The 19,537-nt window shown below is 46.3% G+C and overlaps 1 protein-coding gene across 3 annotated transcripts in view; it reads right to left on the reverse strand.

Moving 5' to 3' along the window:
- ASTN2 (astrotactin 2) overlaps positions 1 to 19,537 on the reverse strand; it is an 839,367-nt gene that overhangs the window by 425,158 nt on the left and 394,672 nt on the right. For 2 of the 3 annotated variants that reach the window (XM_090274637.1, XM_090274634.1), the window contains 3 exons: positions 5,064 to 5,148; positions 4,487 to 4,561; positions 3,604 to 3,741 (listed from right to left, as the gene is read on the reverse strand). In XM_090274637.1, coding sequence (XP_090130763.1) covers positions 3,604 to 3,741; positions 4,487 to 4,561; positions 5,064 to 5,148 — 298 coding nt within the window. The remainder of the gene's footprint in view (positions 1 to 3,603; positions 3,742 to 4,486; positions 4,562 to 5,063; positions 5,149 to 19,537) is intronic. The other variant, XM_090274635.1, reaches the window with a different exon arrangement.

Genomic DNA, 19,537 nt, shown 5'->3' on the forward strand with positions numbered 1-19,537 from the left:
CTGATGTGTTTTTACAGATTGAAAACACCCATGCACCCACCACCCAGATCAAGAATTAATTACCGTGTCATATAAACCTTTTCACGCTTTCCCCATGTCATTGCTCCCCTCTGTCATATAAAGGTTATCTCTGTCCCTTCTTCTAACTTCATAGATTAGTTTTTAATGGTTTTGTCTTCATATAAACACATATGGTTTACCTCTGAATAACATGGGAGTTAGGGGTACCAACCTCCACTCCCCCATGCAGTTGAAAATCTGCATGTAATTTTGCCCCCCCCATTAATTTTATTCTTGGTGTTCAGCTTCCATAATTCAATGTGTTATTTGTGAAATTCATCAAGAGTGATGGGTGTGGTGGTTGTGTTCTATAATATCCATCATTAATAGTATTCCATTGTATAATATGATTATTCCATAATTCATATTACTACTTTCTTTGTCAATCTGTGGATTTCCCCCAGCTTTTTAGCAGTACAAATGAGTATTCTTAAATGTATTATACGCATTTCTGTTAGGTATATCATTTGGAGTAAAACTGATGGGTTATAGGACATGAAGACATTGAAGGGAAGCAGATATCACCCAAGAGGTTTACAAAGTGGTCATTCCAACTCACGTTTCCCACCATAAGGGTGTGAGAGCTCCAGGTGTTCCCTATCCTCACCGACATTTGTTAACATCCATTGTTTTCAATTTAGCTGCCCAGGCAGGCAGAGCCTGTGCATCTGACTGCTGAAGTGGTCTGCCTCCCATAGAGCTAGATTCCAGACTTACATAATATTCTGTCACAGACGAAGAAACAAAACTCAACTAGCAAAGCACCTTTAAGTTTTCTTCCCCATCCTACTGGAATGCTTATCTTTTTCTTTCTGACTCGGCTTTTCCACAGCCTTTTTTCTAATCTGTCTGTTGTGATTCTATGGTGTATTGTTGGCTATCTATAATTATGATCTACTATTAATTTCTGACACAGCATCTGATTCGAACTTATTAATTCTTTACATGCCCGTGATACGCTTGCCTGGACAATAGCATGTCAAACAAGGTTTACACATGCAGCTTGGAAAACTCAGCCTCCCCAGCACAGGCTCTTTTGACTGGTGATGATCACATAATCTTTTTTTCCACCCTTGCAGTGAAACCAGTGGGCATGTGAGAGGTAAAGCGAAAATAAAATTTAAAAGGCTGTCTGTGATTGCTTCAAGCCCAGACAAAGGAATGTGGGCTCCCCAAGCAGGGTAATGGTTTAGTGCCCTAACGAAACCAATACTCTTGAACTATTTGTACCACTTTTCTTTGAAGGAGGTGCTTGCTGGTTTGCATAGAAGATGTTGAGAAGGAGGGTCCATAGCTGCAGATCATCATCCCCTCTGCAAGCCTGAGCCACTCGGCTCTGGCCCCAGCTTGATGGAAGCACACCCTCTGGGTAACCAGGCACAGCATTCTCCGGCAGAGCTCAGAAGCAACTAATTGTTATTGGACCACACCCTTAAAGGTCCCACTGCTTTCAATATATTACAGTATTCCTTCCAACTACATCCAATATTCTCCCAGAAATGCATTCTACTACTTAAACTTTTCTCATTTTTTTTTTACAAACATTTCCAAACATGTTTTAGAGTCCTGGAGGGTTGATAGTCTGGGTCCCTACTTTGCTGGCTTGCAATTTAACATATTGAAGGAGGAAAACCAGATATTTTATCCTGAAGATCATGGCCTTTCTCAGCAGCATAGCATAGTATCTGACCTTCCCAACACTGCCTCCCCCCTCATCACCAGTTTCTACTTGAACGTTATGATAGTAAGAATTCAACTCATCTAAAATTCGTACAATGCAACCGTGGGAGTATATCATGTACCAGAAGTTACTTATATTATTTAATCATTATATCTCTTGGGAGGTGTCTCAATGGAATAGCGAGGAGCATGGGTTCTGGAGCTGGAGAGATCTGGGGTGAAACTTGTTTTCATCACTTAAGTAGTAAAGGCATCACCTTTATGCCTCCGATTATAAATAAAAATAATAACAGCACTAACTCATGGATTGGGCTGACGCAAGGAGGTAATGAGATGTTAGCACGGCACTGTTATTATCCCATGTTGCAATGAAATGGAAACTTGGCAAGTTGAATGTGAACAAGGTCACAAAGCTCATACATAGTAGCAATGGGATCCTAACCTAGAGTGAGAATGACCCTCAGTCAGTCTGACATCTTTAGCGCCACTGAATTCACACGTTCGGTGCCAACCATATAGAACTCTGAGGGAAGTTAATAGAGACAGTCTTGCAGTTGATTTCAGTCAAGGTCATTGGGTCTCTTTGAGAACAGTCTTTCAACCAGACGTAACGCAGAGAAAACTTAATACATGCTTTACTAAGATATTATCTACTTCAATTCTATCAAAAATGGAAATAATAATAATCTACCATTAATTAATTTATGTGTGCCTGAAACCATCTTAGTTCTCAATAATTACCACTTCATTTCTTAAACGCTATCCCTTTTGTAACTTAGACTTTTGAAAAACTATCTCTTTGGGGAAATACCAACAGCCTGGAAAATTGTGTCAGGTTCATGTCCGCAGGAAAAGTTGAGAAGATGAGGGTAACCAAATTGCAAAGCAGGGGAGTTGGTTCCAGGACTTTCCTATCAGATGCCATGGACACATGATAACACCCTGATTCAGAATGACCCAAGGCAGCTATTCAAGGGAGAATAACAAGCAGTGGGAGCAGGAATCGCCGAGCTCCAGTTGAGGGGCCAATAAGTATGTACAAATCAATTCCAAAAGTACTGTCTGAGTCCATTTTTAATAACATTTGAATTTCTAAACGCATCTCCTCATCAAATTAAGAGAGAAAGAAGAAGAAGGAAAAAAAAAAAAAAAAAAAAAAAAAAAACTCCAGTAGAAAATTCCAAAATAGTGCTAGGATCAGATCTAAGGCCACTGGTTTAATTAAATCAATAAACATTTAGTAGATGTCCAATATGTGCTGGGAGCTGGGGATTAAAAAACTAAATAAGTTATTTTCTTTGACCTTGTGAGATTATCCACGTAATGGGACAGAACGATATGTAAGCAACTAATTAGAACACAGCAGAGTAAGTCTATAATGAAGTTAACTATGAGGTCTAAAACGTGTAGGAAGAGATGTAGTCTCCATCCTTTCACTACTAAAGAACAAGCAAGTTTGACCGGGACATTTAGAAACAATGAAGCAGCCCAGAGTCCGCTTCCAGTACCTGAGTCACAATGGAAAACATCTCATTCTCTGATCTTTACTTTCGTGACCCTCCAACATACTAGTAAGTAATCGTCTTTTATAAGACCGTTAATGATCCCATGGTGTGCCAGATAATGTGCGAGCCTCTCTCATATTTTATATAAGGCCCACAGGAGAGTAATGGTGTTGGAGTACAAGGCTTCCAGGCCCATGATTGCGGGCACTTTTAGGAGTATGGAGCAGGGCATATTTAACAGTGTTCTTCACATCATCTACAAGGCAGTTGCCTACTTCCTCATAGAAGTCCTGAAATGGAGGGGCCTTCAGTGCTCTAAGAAGTCCCACTAGAGGATCCTGGAGATGAACGTCCCTACCTGACATCCGCAGGGTCTTCGGTGACGAGCACATCTGTCTTGCAGCTGGCCAGGGGGTTGATGGACAGCTCCACGGGCGGAACCACAAAGCTTTTGCTGACGGGAAGCCAGAGTCCTTGGCCCAAGCTGAAAGTAGACCTGCAATGTAAGAGTTTCCATTGGGGAACTCCCTAGGAAGCATCGTGAAAACAGAGCAAATGGGTCTCTCCTCCCAACCCTTCTCATTTCCCCGCCCAACTGAGTCCCCTACATTCTCCAAGGCACACTTTGGGCCAACTTTGCTCAGACTAGGATGGTCATTTCTTAACCCTGTTCATCATGCAGCCCGTGTGAATGTAGGTCCTGACTCCCAATAAACAGCAGGCTCTGTGAGGAAGGGACCATTTCAGCTCCGCTCTCCCAAGCAGCCCTGGCGTCCAGCCGAGTTGTGTAAGTGACTGCTTAGTCAGCTGGGGTGTCTGCACAGAGGTTACGAGCACGGGCTCCGAATCTGTTTGAACCAAAATCTGATTTCCAGTTCTGCTGCTTAATTTGCTGTATGTCTTTATCAGCTTCAGTATTGACGTTTCACACAAGATTTCATGGAGGCAGCAGGAACCAGTTCTCTAGTTGTAGAATATGTTTAAACCACTAGACTAGATAATCAATAATGCCTTTTCCAGTTTAAGTACCTGAGTCTTTACGTCTAGGTGCCAGACAGGTAAGAATTAGATCTCCATAGTAACCTGGGCCATGATGGTGCATCTGTGCCAATGAGAGTTCCTCTGTGCTCATCACAGCCCAGAAGGACCCAGGTTCGATTACCTAAGGATGTGTGACTACACTTCCCTGGACGACCGCTCTCCATTCCCCAGCATTATGCCCCAACAGGATCTCAACTCACCTGAGAATCTTTTCAGGGGCTTGCTCCCCTGTCACCAAATCATAGCCCCTCTCAAGTGTTGTGTAAGGCCAAGGTCTGGAGGAAGAATAGGAGGAAAAGAAAAGGAGACAGGAGATGACATTAGTCAGAAGTAGACAGAATTCATGTGTGGATATTACTTAAGAGTAGCTATCTAAGCAACCAAATTTTGCAGAAGTAATTATTGGGTAAGACTATGTATATTATGAAAGAATGACTCCATTTTATGGAAGGACTCAGCACTTTAAATTCCACTTTGTCCATTTTAGAGTTACGTATAAAAACCCTGATTCTCTTTATCAGTTCACTTAAGGACGCGCTCTCTGATTATTTATGGTTTGGGGGCGGGGGTTAAACTTCAGCATTTGTTCTCTGGAAGAGTCATCATGAACCTTTAATACTAAAATGGGATTCACTGGGAAAGAGGATTCACTTTCCATCAAGTTTTGCAGAAATAAAACTGTTACAGAGAAAGAGCAGTTTAGGGCCTCTGGTAATAGCAGAGAGAAGGTAGGGATGGCCCTCCACTATCTCTGCCCCCATGTCCTTGGCCACTCACCCTTCGCTCTGTCCCCAGTCACTGCGTACACAGAGATGTCTGTGAACTGGGTCAGGGGCATAGCCTTCATGGCAGCTACACTCTCCTGTAAGCAAAAAGAGAAAACATTCTTGTGAAATACTGCCTGCTTATTCAAAGTAATCCTCTCCCCTGGTTTCCTTGCTTTCTTAGAAAATAAAGTGAGCTGCCTCATTTTAGGAGAGGCCCATGGGAAGAGGGTTTTCTAGTCTACCTGCCACAGGGGTTAAGAAAGAGTTTATTCGTTTGTTTATTCACTCATTCATTCAACAAATCCTGACCACGACGCCTGGCTAGCTCTCTGCTTGGCACTGGGGATACAGAGGTCAAGGTACAACCCAGATGCTGATGGAGTTCATAACTTAATGAGGGAAACAGAAAATGACATGGTGGCCAGAAATAGAAGGCCTATATTCAAATATTTAAGTTATGATAAAGTACATTTTTACTAAAAGTGTTATCAGAAAATTGAATTCTCTCCAGCTGGATGAACAATCCATGTTTACTCATAAGCCCCAAATCAAATGTCACCTTGTCCAAATATTTTTGATTTCCCCTTTTGGAAAAATTGTTTTCATTTATAATCTCGAGATTTTATTTGATTTTTGTTGTTTCTTGCTTACTTTAATTGGTTTTCCTTTCCTCTCCTCCTATCTTTTCCCCTCTTGTTCCCTTCCATCTACCCACCTATCCATCCATCCATCCATTCATCCATGTATCCATGCACTTTTTTCTTGTCCATGTCTTATGCCTGGTTGCATGAATTCTTGCCAAAATCCCATTCCACTTTAAGCACATTCTTCCATTGGGCAAGCTCATTTGGGGTGGTGAGTACATGTCTCATTTCCTAGTATATCTTCAGAGTTCAGAATCCTGGAAGGGTTTTCAGAAGCTCTCTGTCCTACCCCCTTGCTACTATCTCTCCTGCTTCACTGTACACTCCTTAGGGTTTTGATTGAATTAGCTATTAGTTTTCCTGACGTGTATGTGTAGAATGTTCATGGATGCTTTACCAATACTGCATTAAAAATGTGTGGGAGACACCACAGCAGCAGAGTGTGACTCTGCCTGAGGGGCTGACACATATGCCATTCTGCCTACACTTATTTCACCTTGGGACAAAGTGGGACAAGTCACAGGATTAGCATTCTGTGGGACACACCTGGGAAAATGCTGGGAGGAAGTGCCCCGGTCTAGCTCGCTGCCTGGAATAGAGTAGGGGTCAACACTGTGAGCTGAATGGGCAATTATGTCAGGGCTCTGCCATGTCTGGTAAATATCCAGACGATTGCTGTCAGGTTGCCTTCTTTTTGGGGATTTCCACTGATCACACTTGGGCACACACCAGATGAGCCCACAGCTCTTCAATCCTATGGCCATTCTGTTGGGTCTGATCTAAGAGTCTGCAGACCATGCTTCTCTGAAATGTATACAGTTCGATGGGGGAGATGTAGAGACTTTGCAACTTTCAGATCTTGATTTTCTTAAAGAATTATTTTTAAATCTCTTAATAGTAAAATAATAATAATAATAAAGGCCAAACACTCAGCTGTTCCATGCTAGAATTTAGGACACTGGAGAGCGTCTTCACATTACGTTGCATGCAGGCCTTATTAAAACAAATTTCCTGTCATCTTTGTTTCGCTGAGGAGGACACTGAGACTGTGAGTCGAGGTGCTGACAAGCCCATGCTATTCACAACTCCACATCTGGTGATTCAGGATCTTCTCAGCCTTGTGTCACCCAAACAAAACGGGGCAGCGACTAGGATGCCGGGGTCACACAAGTTGTAAAACTATCACCCGTTACTCCAGATTTCAAAATGTTTGTATTCATCAGATAACCTTATTGCTTTCACTGATTCACTATACATGTTACACAGGCGACCTCATACAAAGCATTCTGCATGTTTAAAATAAAACACTTTCATTTGTTTTATATATTACAGTGCCGCTAAATCTCTGCACCCCCAGCATCAGCATTTATCTGGCAAAGAGCCTGGGCTTCATAAACGTTAGTTGAACAAGGCAGTAAAGACAGAATATGGGGTGAAGAAGGAGTCAGAGATAGTATTCGAAATACTCAGAATAAGGTTGTTAAAAGACAGAAGGAAAGACGAGGCGAGAGCGTGATCTACCTTCCCCCTGCCCTGGACACCTGGTAAGCTAAGAGGGGGCTGCTTGCAGGCAGGGATGGTCTCTGCGACCCCCCGCATCCAGCATCATGCCCGGGCCTTCCACTGATGGTGGGCGCTGTAAGCATGTTCGACCGAATGGACTGATTGTTACTGGCCGTAAAAATAACGGAAGAGAGGGCTGAACTCCTTGAGATTTGGATGAGAATAATTTACCAAAGTGGGAGGGGAAGGAGTCACTAATGATGTGTTAAAATGCAACAGTTCCTTCATGAAATATTCACCACTTTAAACACGTCTAATACTAAAGATTAGAAGTCCTGGGATTTGTCCTGGAGACTCCCAGGACTGATTTACGATCTGCCACAAGCCGCAGTCCTCGTGACTCATAAAGGGAGAGGGAAAAGGGTCACCTCGGGCACGGGGACAGGGAGCCAGGCTGGGGCAGGCAAGGAGTGCTGCTGGGAAAGGACAATGGCTGGGGCACCTGTCTCTCCTGCCAGTGACTCTGCAGGAAAGGGCACAGGTCAGTTTTCCTCCTTCCCCTCCTTTTGGGAATATTAGTGAGAATGAAAAATCTATACGGGATGCCGCTCTATTTTTCTCTTTCTTCCTTGTGTGCTTACTAGGCAAGTTTCCCCTGCCTCCGAACGGATCATTAATTACTGATGCTCATTATACAACAAACATGTATTTTGCAAACGAGAGGCAGCCACCCTGGAGGTCCCCCTAAAGCTGCCTGAAGAATGTGGAGCAAGGCAGAGGGAAAAGTGCAGGAATGTTAAGTGGCAGACAAACCTGGATTCCAGTCCTCCCTCCCTCCCTAGACGCGTGGCCTTGGGAGATTTACCTGACCTTTTCAGGACTCACTTTTGCCATCTATAAAGTGGGGATGGTACTAATGTCACTCACAGAGCTGATGTAAGAATACATTGAAGGCGTGAAGGGTGAAGCTCGTGGTTCGGGTAGGTGCACTCGCTTCCTCCCCTTTCCCTTTTCACTGAATTCTGATGCATGCCCACACGTCCACTTGAGGGGTTTTGTCTAAGTAACCTGCTGCTTGCTGGGCCTTCGTTTCTCCGTCTGCACAACAGAAAATTGGAGTCGATGCTCCTCAGTCCCGAGTACCAACGAGAGTCTGTTGTTTGAGTTGCCTTTGCAAATTCCCAGCTCCTGCTTTCTGGACAGGGCTGGGTTTAGCCTCAGCTATGATCTCTCTCAGCAGTTGGGCCAGGTGTCTGCAGCAAGGTTTCCATCAATGCAATGACTATTGGCTTTATTGAGTTCTGTTTCCCATTTCGCTGGCTCAGCCAACTCTCCACTATTTGCAACCGAGCATTTCCTTCTTGCAAGATGCCAGCCTCTGACAGCCAGAGCCGAGGATTAAATCCTTCCTGGGGTGAGGTCTTGCCACAGTCCTGCCTCTGCATATGCAGGGCAGCCAGGCTGCTAAAGAAGAGCTCCAGGGACTCAGGGTGACCAGGGGCCCCATGCTCCCATACTCCCGTCACAACGAAAGGCCCTTCAAGGGAGGGATCAAAACCATCTTGCTTGCTGCTGCATCCATCCAGCACCTGCTGCACGGCCTGGTACGTAAATAAAGCAGGGAGTGTATTTCACAACCCTAACACCTGTGCCAGCAGAACAGGGAAACGTATGTTTTTATTTGCCTGTTTTCCCCACTAACCGGGGAGCTTCTTGATCACAGAACCCTTTTCTTTAATCATCTCCATATCCTAGTAATTAGTAGAGTGCCGGATGAAGGGTAGGCAATGCACTTGTTAAATGAATGAGTAGATGGGTGAATTAGTGAATATATAAATATATTCTAAGTTTCATAAATTCTGGCTGACTTCATTTAGAATAATGATGGTTTTGCTGAAGACTGAAAGGAACTCTCTTACATCCATGGCATATATTTGCCAAGGAAAGGGGAAGTGTAAACATGGGTGTTGATAAAATGTCAAAATAGAATTCTATTTCACATCAGAGTGGAAAAAGCTCCTAATGATGATCTGGTTCAAATCGCCCGAGCTTTCTTCCCCCCACCCCCCCCAGAAGGGCAAACACAAACTCAGAGAGGGAAGGCATTTTGACAAATCCCTGGACTTGCCTCTGGGCTGGGCAGGAGGAGAACCCAGGGCTCTTGGCCATGATCTCAGCATCCTTTCACTGACCTGGGGGTCTCAATCCGTCAACATTATAACTGGCACGATTTTCTAGGAATTCTCCCCCCCCCCCCCACCGCCCTTGGTACTCCTCTGACATGTCTGAGCTTCCCATAATGATAATGTATTGCATTTACAAACTGGAATTATTTTTTAAAATATCAATGCATTTGAAATATTCCTAACAGATTAAAACATACACTTACATGTGATTGATAATGCAAAACTTACAAAAAGAGTTTAATCTCTTCATTAAAGTGGTTCCCATTGAGGAATTCAATTAGATTTTCATTGTGCTAATGACTAGAACTCTGTATTATCAGCTATAGATGAGTTGCAATGGTTTAAAAATATTTACTTTATGTCTACTAGGTTCCATTAATTGAATTCTCATTTTTTGTCACAGGCATTCTCACTCCATAAACACGGGGGTTAAAAACAACAGACTCCCTCAGTTACGAACAATGTGAGTGTGTCTCGTATCAGGCTCTCCTAAATCACTTCAAAACAGACAGTGCCTTCGTGGGAACCGTGGAAGGCCAGTGGCCTGGAAAATGGTTCAGGGCGTGGGCCCCGGCATCATCTTGCTTGGATTTAAATCGGGATTCTGCCCCTTAGCACTTAGAGTTTGAATGAACTTGACCAAGTTGCTTCTCCTCTCTGGGTTTGTTTCTTCATCTGTAATGAGCGATGTCACCTATCTGCTGCAAGGACCAGTGATATATTTGAAAAGGCCTCAGAGGATCTCCGGTACATTTTGTCTTGCTGTAAACATTGTAACTGCTTGAGTTTTTGTTACTAGCATTCCTGGATAAAAGGAGCCGATTTAGTATCTTGCTTTGGTGGAAAGAGAAAATGCCGTCTAGATGAAGGATGGTCTCCACTCCAGTGTATGCCCTTTGCAAAGCCAAAGGGACCTCAGGTTCTGTATCTGTAAACCGGGGGCGGCTCTAATGAAATCATCTACAAGGCTGATCCCTGTGTTGTCAGAACCAGCAACACCCGTCACCGTTTCCTGTGGTTCCTCTTACGGAAGGGGACGCGATTCCGGGAACACGAGGACATCAGCCAGAGGGTGCTGCCCGCTCCGTCCCCCACGGCTCAGAGGAGCTCGTCACCTTACCCCGCGGGAGTCAGATAAGCGCAAAGCCTACTTCCCAAGTCAGCCCGGCTGTCTGGCTCCTCTCCTCCCACCCTGTCATCCTCTTATGATTCCATTTTCACTTGCTTCCGATTCAGTCATCACTTATCATCACAGGCCAGGGACACTGGCTGCTGTTCACTTTCTTATTTACTCTTCTTGTCACTGTGGCTTGGAGAGACACCTCCAGAGGCCGTCAGAGCAATGAGCAAGCGCGCATGGCACCCTTTCCTGTTTTGACTCCGAGTGGGCTACCTACCTTAAGCCCCTTCACTTCTGTACCGCTGGGGCCAGGCATTGGTGGGGAAGGCACAGGCGAGGCATAACATGACTGGGGACCTGCTTGGTGCTAGGACGCGTGGACAACACTTGAAATAAGTCATTGTATGTCATCTCACAGGTCACACACATGACTAGTATGAGGCAGAGAAGGTACTGGTGTCCATATTATGAAATAAGAAAACCGAAGCTCAGACTTGATTAGTCACTGGCCCAAGGTCATAGTCAGGTCTCTAAAGCTCATGTTCTTTCACATAATCACAAAACATCACAACCATGGGCATCACCATAACAGCAAGAGAAGAGAGAGTTGCCTTGAATTTGACAATGATCATGTGCTAGACCACAAGGAGGGAACCTCCAATCACATCCTGCTGATTTCTAAAATTTCACTATCTAAAGGTTAAGAATTTTGCTTCCAAATATCCACTGTTCAAATGAAAATACTTTATGCAGGGTTATACTGAATTCGTTAATACCAATATAATGAAGGGTTGTCAGGTTGATTTTCTACTAGCAGGGGTCAGACACAGGGGTAACATCACACCTTCTGCTAATTGAGTATCTACTATGTATAGACCTTAGCCGAATAATTTCTGGTATCCATGACAACATGGGGAGGAAAGCTTATGGACTCCACTTTAAATAACACAGAGTTGAGGCCTGAAGAGAGTGAGTGAGCTGCCGAAGGTTGTGAAGAGAAGAGTGAACATCTCATCCCTGCATCTTTCTGACTCTTCCTTCCCAAGCTGTGTGACGACTCTTAGGGGGAATGCTTTCCAGAAGATGGAAAAGGGCACAGGAATAGGAAATCGGGTTCTTGAAGGTAAACCTACCCCATGGAAAATCGAATTATTATTATTTTTAAAAAATTATTTATTTGTTTGTTTATTTATTTATATAGGGGGGAAAGGAGAAAGAGAGGGAGAGAAACATCACTGTGTGGTTGCCTCTCATTTGCGCCCCCAACTGGGGACCTGATGTGCAACCTAGTCATGTGCCCTGACTGGGAATCGAACCAGTGACACTTGGCTCGCAGGCTGATGCTCAATTCGCTGAGCCACAGCAGCCAGGGCCTGGAAGACTGAATTATTGGCATCACGTCATCACTTCTCTATAGGGTAGTATCCACTCATACCCTTGCTGTCGCTGACAATGAGAAGAGTAAAATTCCTTCCCTAGTCTTGGTGTTCAGGCTTGCCATGTGACTCGATTTGGCCAATGGGATGTAGCAGTCAGGAAGTAAGCTAAGGTTTAAGCTATGCAGTGTGCTGTGCTTGCCCTCTTGGTATTCCTGCCTCTTGCCATGAGCATGTTCCAGGTAGTAGCTGATCCAATAAGGATAAGGGGCATGTGGGACAGAGCTGGATACCATGCGAGCTTGGAGCTGAGTTCTGATTAGATCAGTCCACCCAGCTATGCAACAAACGGCAAAAATACTTAGAGTTGTTGGCAATAAAGTGATGCGGTTGTTCGTTAGGCGGCATGAGTGCAGCCCAAGCTGCTGATACACTTAGATGTATAGATCGCCCTCTCTATGAAGAACGGTCCCGCTTTCTTTCCACACTGGAAACCTTAGAAACATCTTTGACTGGACTAGTGTCTTTTTTACCCTCAACATGTGAATGATACCTGAATCCCCTGATTCTAACTCTTTGTTGTCACTCCGATCCACTCTGTCCTGTCTCTCCATGCTGCCACTGCCCCGGTGTGGGCCCTCAACGTTGTCCATGTGCACTGCTGAAATAGCCTTATCACTGGGGACCTGCTATCATTGCCCCCATCAAAAGTCACTGGATGCCAGTTACCTTCTCAGAGAAGAGCTGCACCTACAGCTCATCTGAAACACTCTCAGCGGCTGCCGGCTGCTTTCAGCATGGAGTTCATATACCTTAGGCTGACATTCAAAGCCCTCCGTGACTGGCTCCAGCCGATCTCCCCAGCCTTACCAATCACTCTCCCTCCCTTGTATCTTTCATGCTTTTACTTCCTCTGGGTGCAGTCATCAGCACACAACCATCCGAGACTCACCTGCAGACTAGCACCTGCTCCCTGCAGCTGGTCTGCCCTGAGAAAAGCAGAGCTTGTGAACCGGAGAGAGACAGGTTCAACAGAGAGACCACGGGCTGAGAGCAAGTAAGAAGTGAGGGGAAAATTAAGTAGCAAAATGATTACTTAGTAAAGAAATGAGATCATCTGGACAGTTTTAAATGCAAGCAGTATCATCAGGGAATACATTTTATAATGCTGACCCCCATGCGACCTCGGGCAAATCACTTCACTGTTCTTGGCCTCAGTCTCCCCATCTATAAAATGAGTAGCTAGTATTGAGAGACACCCAAATACCCTCCCAACCATTATTCAAATTCCAGTCCTCATTTTCTCCTCTAACATACTCTGGTCTTATCTTTTGAAGCCAGGATCTCCCGAAGGGACTGGAAGAGGGGACAGGATATGGGTGAGAGGGCTAGGAGTCTGGGAATGAAATAACAAGGGAATAGAATTTGGACATTTATGAAGTAAGGATGACTTCTTTAGAGGTCTACACAGCCAAACATGCTGTGTGACCTGGGGCATGTCCCCAGGACCCAGCTTCTCTATCTGTATAGCAAGGAGGTTGGTCTTAATGATATCTAAGCAACCTCCCCTGGCCACCTCTAATATCCCTTTTCCCCTCACACTGCTGGAATAAGATGTTTTAGCCTTGTTCTTCTCAAAGCACTTGAGAAAACGTGGACACCGGCACTCCAGCCGCTGGCCTCTCGTTGTCACTCACCATCACACCTCTGGGAGCAAGAACGAGAAAGACAATAGAGGCTAAAAGGCCCTGGTGGCACAGGCAGGTGATCAGGTCTGACGGAGATCAGGGTCCTTAATCGAGGCTACATGAAGACTGACTGGCACTGACCGAGCTCATATGGGCAGCTGTGTGGGGAGGCCCAGGCTCAGAGAGGCCACAAGCCAGGTCACTCCAGGGCCCCAACTTCCGGGTCCCAACCAGGGTGACCCTGCTCCACTGCCTCCGTTCCCTCTCTTCCTAGCCGCCTTCATCTCCGGGTGCACCACTCACACAATTATCCACAACTTCGTGCTGGGAAGAAAAGCATGTGGGTAAGAGACTCCCTGAAAGTGATGGCTGATTGAGGAGGGAGGGGGGTGAAGAAACCTCACTACCAGCCTGGAACAGATACAAGCGCAGATGTGTCCAGCATCCTGGAAGGATCTGGTTCCAGCTGACCAACCTGGGGTTCCTGACACAGAAGCACAGAGCTGGGCCTGCTCGGGGAGGCGGGGAGGGAGGGCACCATACCATTCCCCCCACTGTTCACCCCAGAGCTCCGCGTCATCCATGCTGCTCCGGTGAACGTGGGAGGGCTCAGGAGTGGGGGTTGGGGGGGGGGGGCTCAGGACACAGCTTGGTGAAGGGGAATCAGCATTGGCCTGGGAGCCAAAAAGACCTGAGGCCGAATCCTTGGTCCACTACTTATGACCTGAGCCGCTTGGATGCGTCATTGCACTTCTCTGGGCCTCAGTTTCCTCATCAGAAAATGGGCATCTTAAGCCCAATTTTAAAAATTGTCACAAGGATCAGAGATATGTTAAAAACAATCAGTTGCCACATCACCAGACAGGCGGGCAGCGTTCAGTAGGTGGAGGTGTGGCCGTTGCCATTGATGCTGTTATTACCCTTACTGCCAGCACCGCTACCACCACTGCTGCTGCGGTCCAGGCGGGGCAACCCCAGGCCCGAGGCTCCCTGGTTTGTTGCCCTTGACCCTCTTGGTTGCAGCTCCTCTCCTGGGCTTCCTGCTGTTAGTTCCTCTCTTCTCCCCACGTGGTTCTCACCTCATTGTGATCCAGACCTGACTTCTTCAGGCCATTTTTCATTCTCTGTGCCCCTCCTCTGTGCCTGGCACAGGGGGGATCAGGGCACAGCGATGCAGCCCCCCGATTCTCTGCCCTCCAGCCATGGACACTGGGGTGAGGAGACTGAGAGGGAACTGTGTCCCTACCACAAGGTGTGATCACAGGGTGTGATGTGTGATGGAGGGGGAGTGTGTGTCAAGAGCCCCAAGGTCAGGACACATCAGAGAAGAGGGAGAGGAATGAGAATGAAGGGGCGCTGAGATTCCTAATGGCCAGACCGTGTTGGAGGTTCTTTCTTTATATCCACGCATGTGACCGTCGTGACAAGCCTCTGTTAATAGGTTCTATTTTCAACCCCATCTTACAGATGAGGAGACTGAGGCCCAGAGGGGTTAAGTAACTTGCTTGCCTAAGGTCAAAATGCTCAGAGTGTGAGAGCCAGAACTGGAATCCAGCCAGCCTGGTTCCAGGGACCCAGGCTGTACTTCCTCCCTTCCCGGGGGAAGGAAGGGTTTTCCACACACAGACAGTGGCAGGTACCAAAATAGGTCGCAGCGTGAACGGGAAATTGCGCGCCCTTTTGTTTTTCTGGATCAGAGGGGTCCCCCTGGATCCGCTGCATCAGCAGAGCCAGAGGGTTGAACAAACACTGAGGACCCTGCCCTAGTTCTGCAGGGATGAGTCAGCAGCCTCTGGGGACCCCCCACGTGCCCTCGGGAGAAACAGTCATTCTCAAATGCTGGGAGAGCAAGCATTGTGCGTGGAAAGAGGCAGTTAACAGCAGAGCAGACAGGCACAGGAGTCAGAAAAGGGTCTCACCTCTGTGCTTGTTACCCAGCATGTCCATGACTTTGTATTTCCTGTCCCTGGCCAAGACTCAGTTCCCTCAGTTCTACAGTGAGGTTCATCATGCCCAGCCTGTCCTGGAATAACATGAATGATGCTCTCTTCTTAGTATGGGCTCCCTAAGCATCACCTGCTCTTGCTATGACTATGATTAGGGAGCTGGCTGTATTACTGCTCATGCCTGACTGCAGCCCCTGCCCTGACCCCTCAGTTAGACCCTGGTAAAAAGGGAAAGCCAAGCGCTACTTATGGACCGTGTTAAGCTGACATGCTTGATCCAACTTTTCACCTTTAATCCACCCAACCACTCCGTGAGGCAGGTGCTAATGTCACCCTGGCTTTATGGATGAGGAAATGGAAGCCCCCAGGAGTTAAAAATGACCTGCCCCTCAGACACGCCGCAAGAAAGAAACAGGGTCGAGATTCAAACTCAGGTCTGTCTGACTCTGGAGTCAGACCTGCCCACACTGGACCAGGTCAGATAAAGGAGCTTCGGTATGACCCTGCGTCTCGCTGAAAAGGACCCACCCTGGTGACTCTACCTGGCCACTTACCACACCTCTACTGGGGCTTGCAGGGGTGTAGATGAGACAAGGCAGCTGTTACCCCACCCGCCGCCCTTCTGAAGCCCCTTCTTGTCTCTGGGTCTCATCCTTACATAGAAGACGGAGAACACAGGCCCTGTCCTCTCCCCTTCCCAAGGATGCAGCGAGGATAAAATATGGACTTAGTCTATTGAGAACACATGAGGATTAATCATGCAGTTGTTCCCTGACTGCACAGAACCTGAAACAGCAAAGTGAAAAATACAAAATAAATTAAGCGGAGGGTAATTACTCATTTTGCAAAAGGGTTCTTTACCAAAGATCTGCATTGATGGCTTTTTCAAGCATTAGCTATCTTTACGAGTTTAAAACCAAATACGTTTATAAAATTAAAGCAAAAGGAGTAATTATTTTCCAGATACGCACTGAGTATAGTGGCCCACAAGCATGTGGCCTCCTCATGCCTCCAATGTCTTTAAGCAAGGGCTCCAGACACCCCCAGGATGGGACCTTGGCTTTTGTCTAGTCAGGACTTGGAAAACAAAGAGAGCCAGTGAATAGCATGGGACTTTTCCTCCCATTTCAGAGGGTCCCTTCCTCAGAGTGACCTCAGCCTCGGCTACAGGCAGAGGGTCCGGGTCAGGGCGAGCTTCCACGGAAACTGGAGAACTGTCATCTCCAGTCCTTCCATCTGGAACGTTATACCAGGTTCCATTATGTGTCCATTCAGCTGAACCCAGCTCACTTTCACTTCTCTAACTTCACCGCTGATTATGCTCACATTCCTGTTCCTGTCCTCCCCCCCTTTCCCTCTCAGGGCTCTCCCCAGCCCCCATCACTGTCTCTCTCTCTGTCCTTGTGCTTTTGTGGCTGCCTCAGGTTCTCCCTCTGGCCTCTGGCCTTCTCCTTCCCTCTGTGTGTGTCTCTGCAGCCCTTGCCGTCTGCCCGTCTTTCCCTACGCCTTGGCTTCCTTTGTAGCATTGTCAGTAAGGAGAATTTGAACTTGAGTCAGAAGCCCAAGTTAAACCCCCAGACCCACCTTAATTCTCTCCATCCACAAGAGAAGTTCAAAAAAGAGTCTCTCTCCCTCAGGAGTTAATGTGAAGAGGACATAAAATATGCCATGTAAAGGTGTCTTCAACAAAGACTACATTCACCTCCTGTTAATTCCGCCCCTTTTTTTCTTCCTCTTTCTTGATTTCTCCATGTCCCTTCTCTTCTGTTCTCTTCCCTTCCCACTCCCTCCACCATCTTTGCTCTGCTCTCCCTCAAGTACACTCAAGCCCCACCCCTCATCCTGTACTCCGGACGGTCCCCACATTCTGGCAACGATTAAATTGCAGAACTGCACAAATTCCCATCAGTTTCTCTTTTTTAAAAAGTTGAATTTATCGGGGTGACATTGGTTAATAAAATGACATAGATTTCAAGTGTACAATTCTGTAATACATCATCTGTATATTGCATTGTGTGTTTACCACCCCAAGTCAGGTAGCCTTCCATCGGTTTCCCTTACAAAACATTTTTACGCCACACTGACTGGTATACGATAGAGAATCATTGTGAATCCTTAAAATTAAGCAGCGTGTGTGCAAGTGGCCTGCACCAGGCTTCACTAGGGAGTCAGGATTGGCCGTTACATCCAATTTTGGTCATTATAGAGATTGCAGCAGGCTGTGCGTACCGTCCACAGAGAGGCCATCTGACCTCGCTGAACTTGTGTGAAGCAGCTTGAATTCTGGATGCCCTCTCCTGAGCGACAAGCCTGGTGTGCCTCCCCACCCCTGCGGGTCACTACAGAGCCATTTAGTGAAGTGCTAATTAAGAGACAGTTAATATTGTAACCAAGAGGCTTGGAAAGAAATACACAAAACACACACACACACACGCACACGCACACCCCTCCTAATCAGAGGTCTTCTGTCAAGAGAGAGGAAAAAGGACAGTATGGTGCAATGGGCTGGCTCCCTAAAGATGGTATCAAACCCCCTGAAAAGGCTGTTGCTATTGCTAAGTGCTGTGTTTTAAGTGGTTTTGTGGGATCCCCGTGTGCTCAGAATCTGTCATCCTGCCTTCCAATCCATCATGGTTAAGTCTTTTGTGGGTTAAGCATTGCCAACGCTGGAGGTTCTTTTTGCCCCTAATTCAATAATTCCCATTATATTTGCCATATAATGTAGCAGGTACTTTGTATTGATTATAATCATCACAATAACCTAGCAAAGGTGAATACCTTTTCTTCTGATGAAAAAGAGCAGGAAATTGAGGCTTAGGCAAAATTAAGCAATTTGCTCAAAACCATACCACTAGTTAGAGGCAGAGCCAAGATTTCAACCCAGCTCTGACTGAATTCGATGCCTGGACTCTTTCCATGTTGCTCTGACTGCCTCTCCAAAAACAAAACAGAACCCACCATGAGGGCAGCTTGACTCTGAGCAAATTCAAGGTGGTGGCAGTTCTTGTCTGCTTCCCTCCTGGTGACGGACTCAATCTTGGGGTTCAGTATTTGTGAAAGACAGACACTAATGAAGCTCCACGAAAATGAGTCTTGCCCCAGACCTCCTGCTCTGAGGTACTTAGTTGCATGAATGAGTGGTCTTATCATAAGCCTACAAGACAGATCTGGAAAAGCTCTGCCAGAAGCCAGTGCCACCTTCACACGTTGTAAAGACTCCCAAAGACTGGCTCAAGTTGCACCTGGGAGCCTACATCCCAAGGATAAAATATTTTGACTCCTTAAAACATTCCGGAAACCAAGCTTCAGCATGGTAGTCACCTCCACTCTGCTGCTAGGTTACCCAATGAATTGGGCGAGGCCTTGACCTTCCCTGCACTTCACCATTGTCACCTGTAGAAGGAGCAGATTGGACTAAATAGATGGTCTACAGGATTCTTCCCAGCCCTGGATTGCTGTGTCCTTTGACCCCTCAACTTGCCCCTGCAGAAGAATATTTAAGGCTTCTCAGGAAGAGGACTGGAGAGGCCACTGTCATGAAATAACAATTTTCCCTCCCCAAGTTTGGGGGGGCAGCCAGGGTTCAGCCAGTGCAGGCTTGACACCCAAGAATGAGCACATCCCTACGTTCTTGGCCCAAGACTCCTTTCTGACCTCACTTTGGTCCCAACCAGGCTGGAATGGAGCTCAGCAAAGTTCTAGTCAACCCTCTCACTTGCATCACATTTTTCTGTCAGTGTTTCTCTTCTCTCTCCTCCTAGTTCACGCGTGTCTGTTATTAACTGAATGTGTGTAGTCCTCCCGAATCCACATATCGAAGCCCTAATCCCCAATGCGACGGTATCTGGAGATGGGGCCTTTGGGAGGTAATTAGAGGTCACGAGGGTGTGGCCCTCATGATGGGATCAGTCCTGTAAAAAGTGGAAGAGTGGTCTCTCTCTCTCTCGTTACACGCACACACACACATAGGAAAGGCCATGTGAGGACACTGTGCGAAGGTGAGAAGCTGACCATCTGCAAT

This window comes from Furipterus horrens, unplaced genomic scaffold (assembly GCF_987537825.1).
Source record: "Furipterus horrens unplaced genomic scaffold, mFurHor1.1.pri manual_scaffold_4, whole genome shotgun sequence".
Taxonomy (NCBI): domain Eukaryota; kingdom Metazoa; phylum Chordata; class Mammalia; order Chiroptera; family Furipteridae; genus Furipterus; species Furipterus horrens.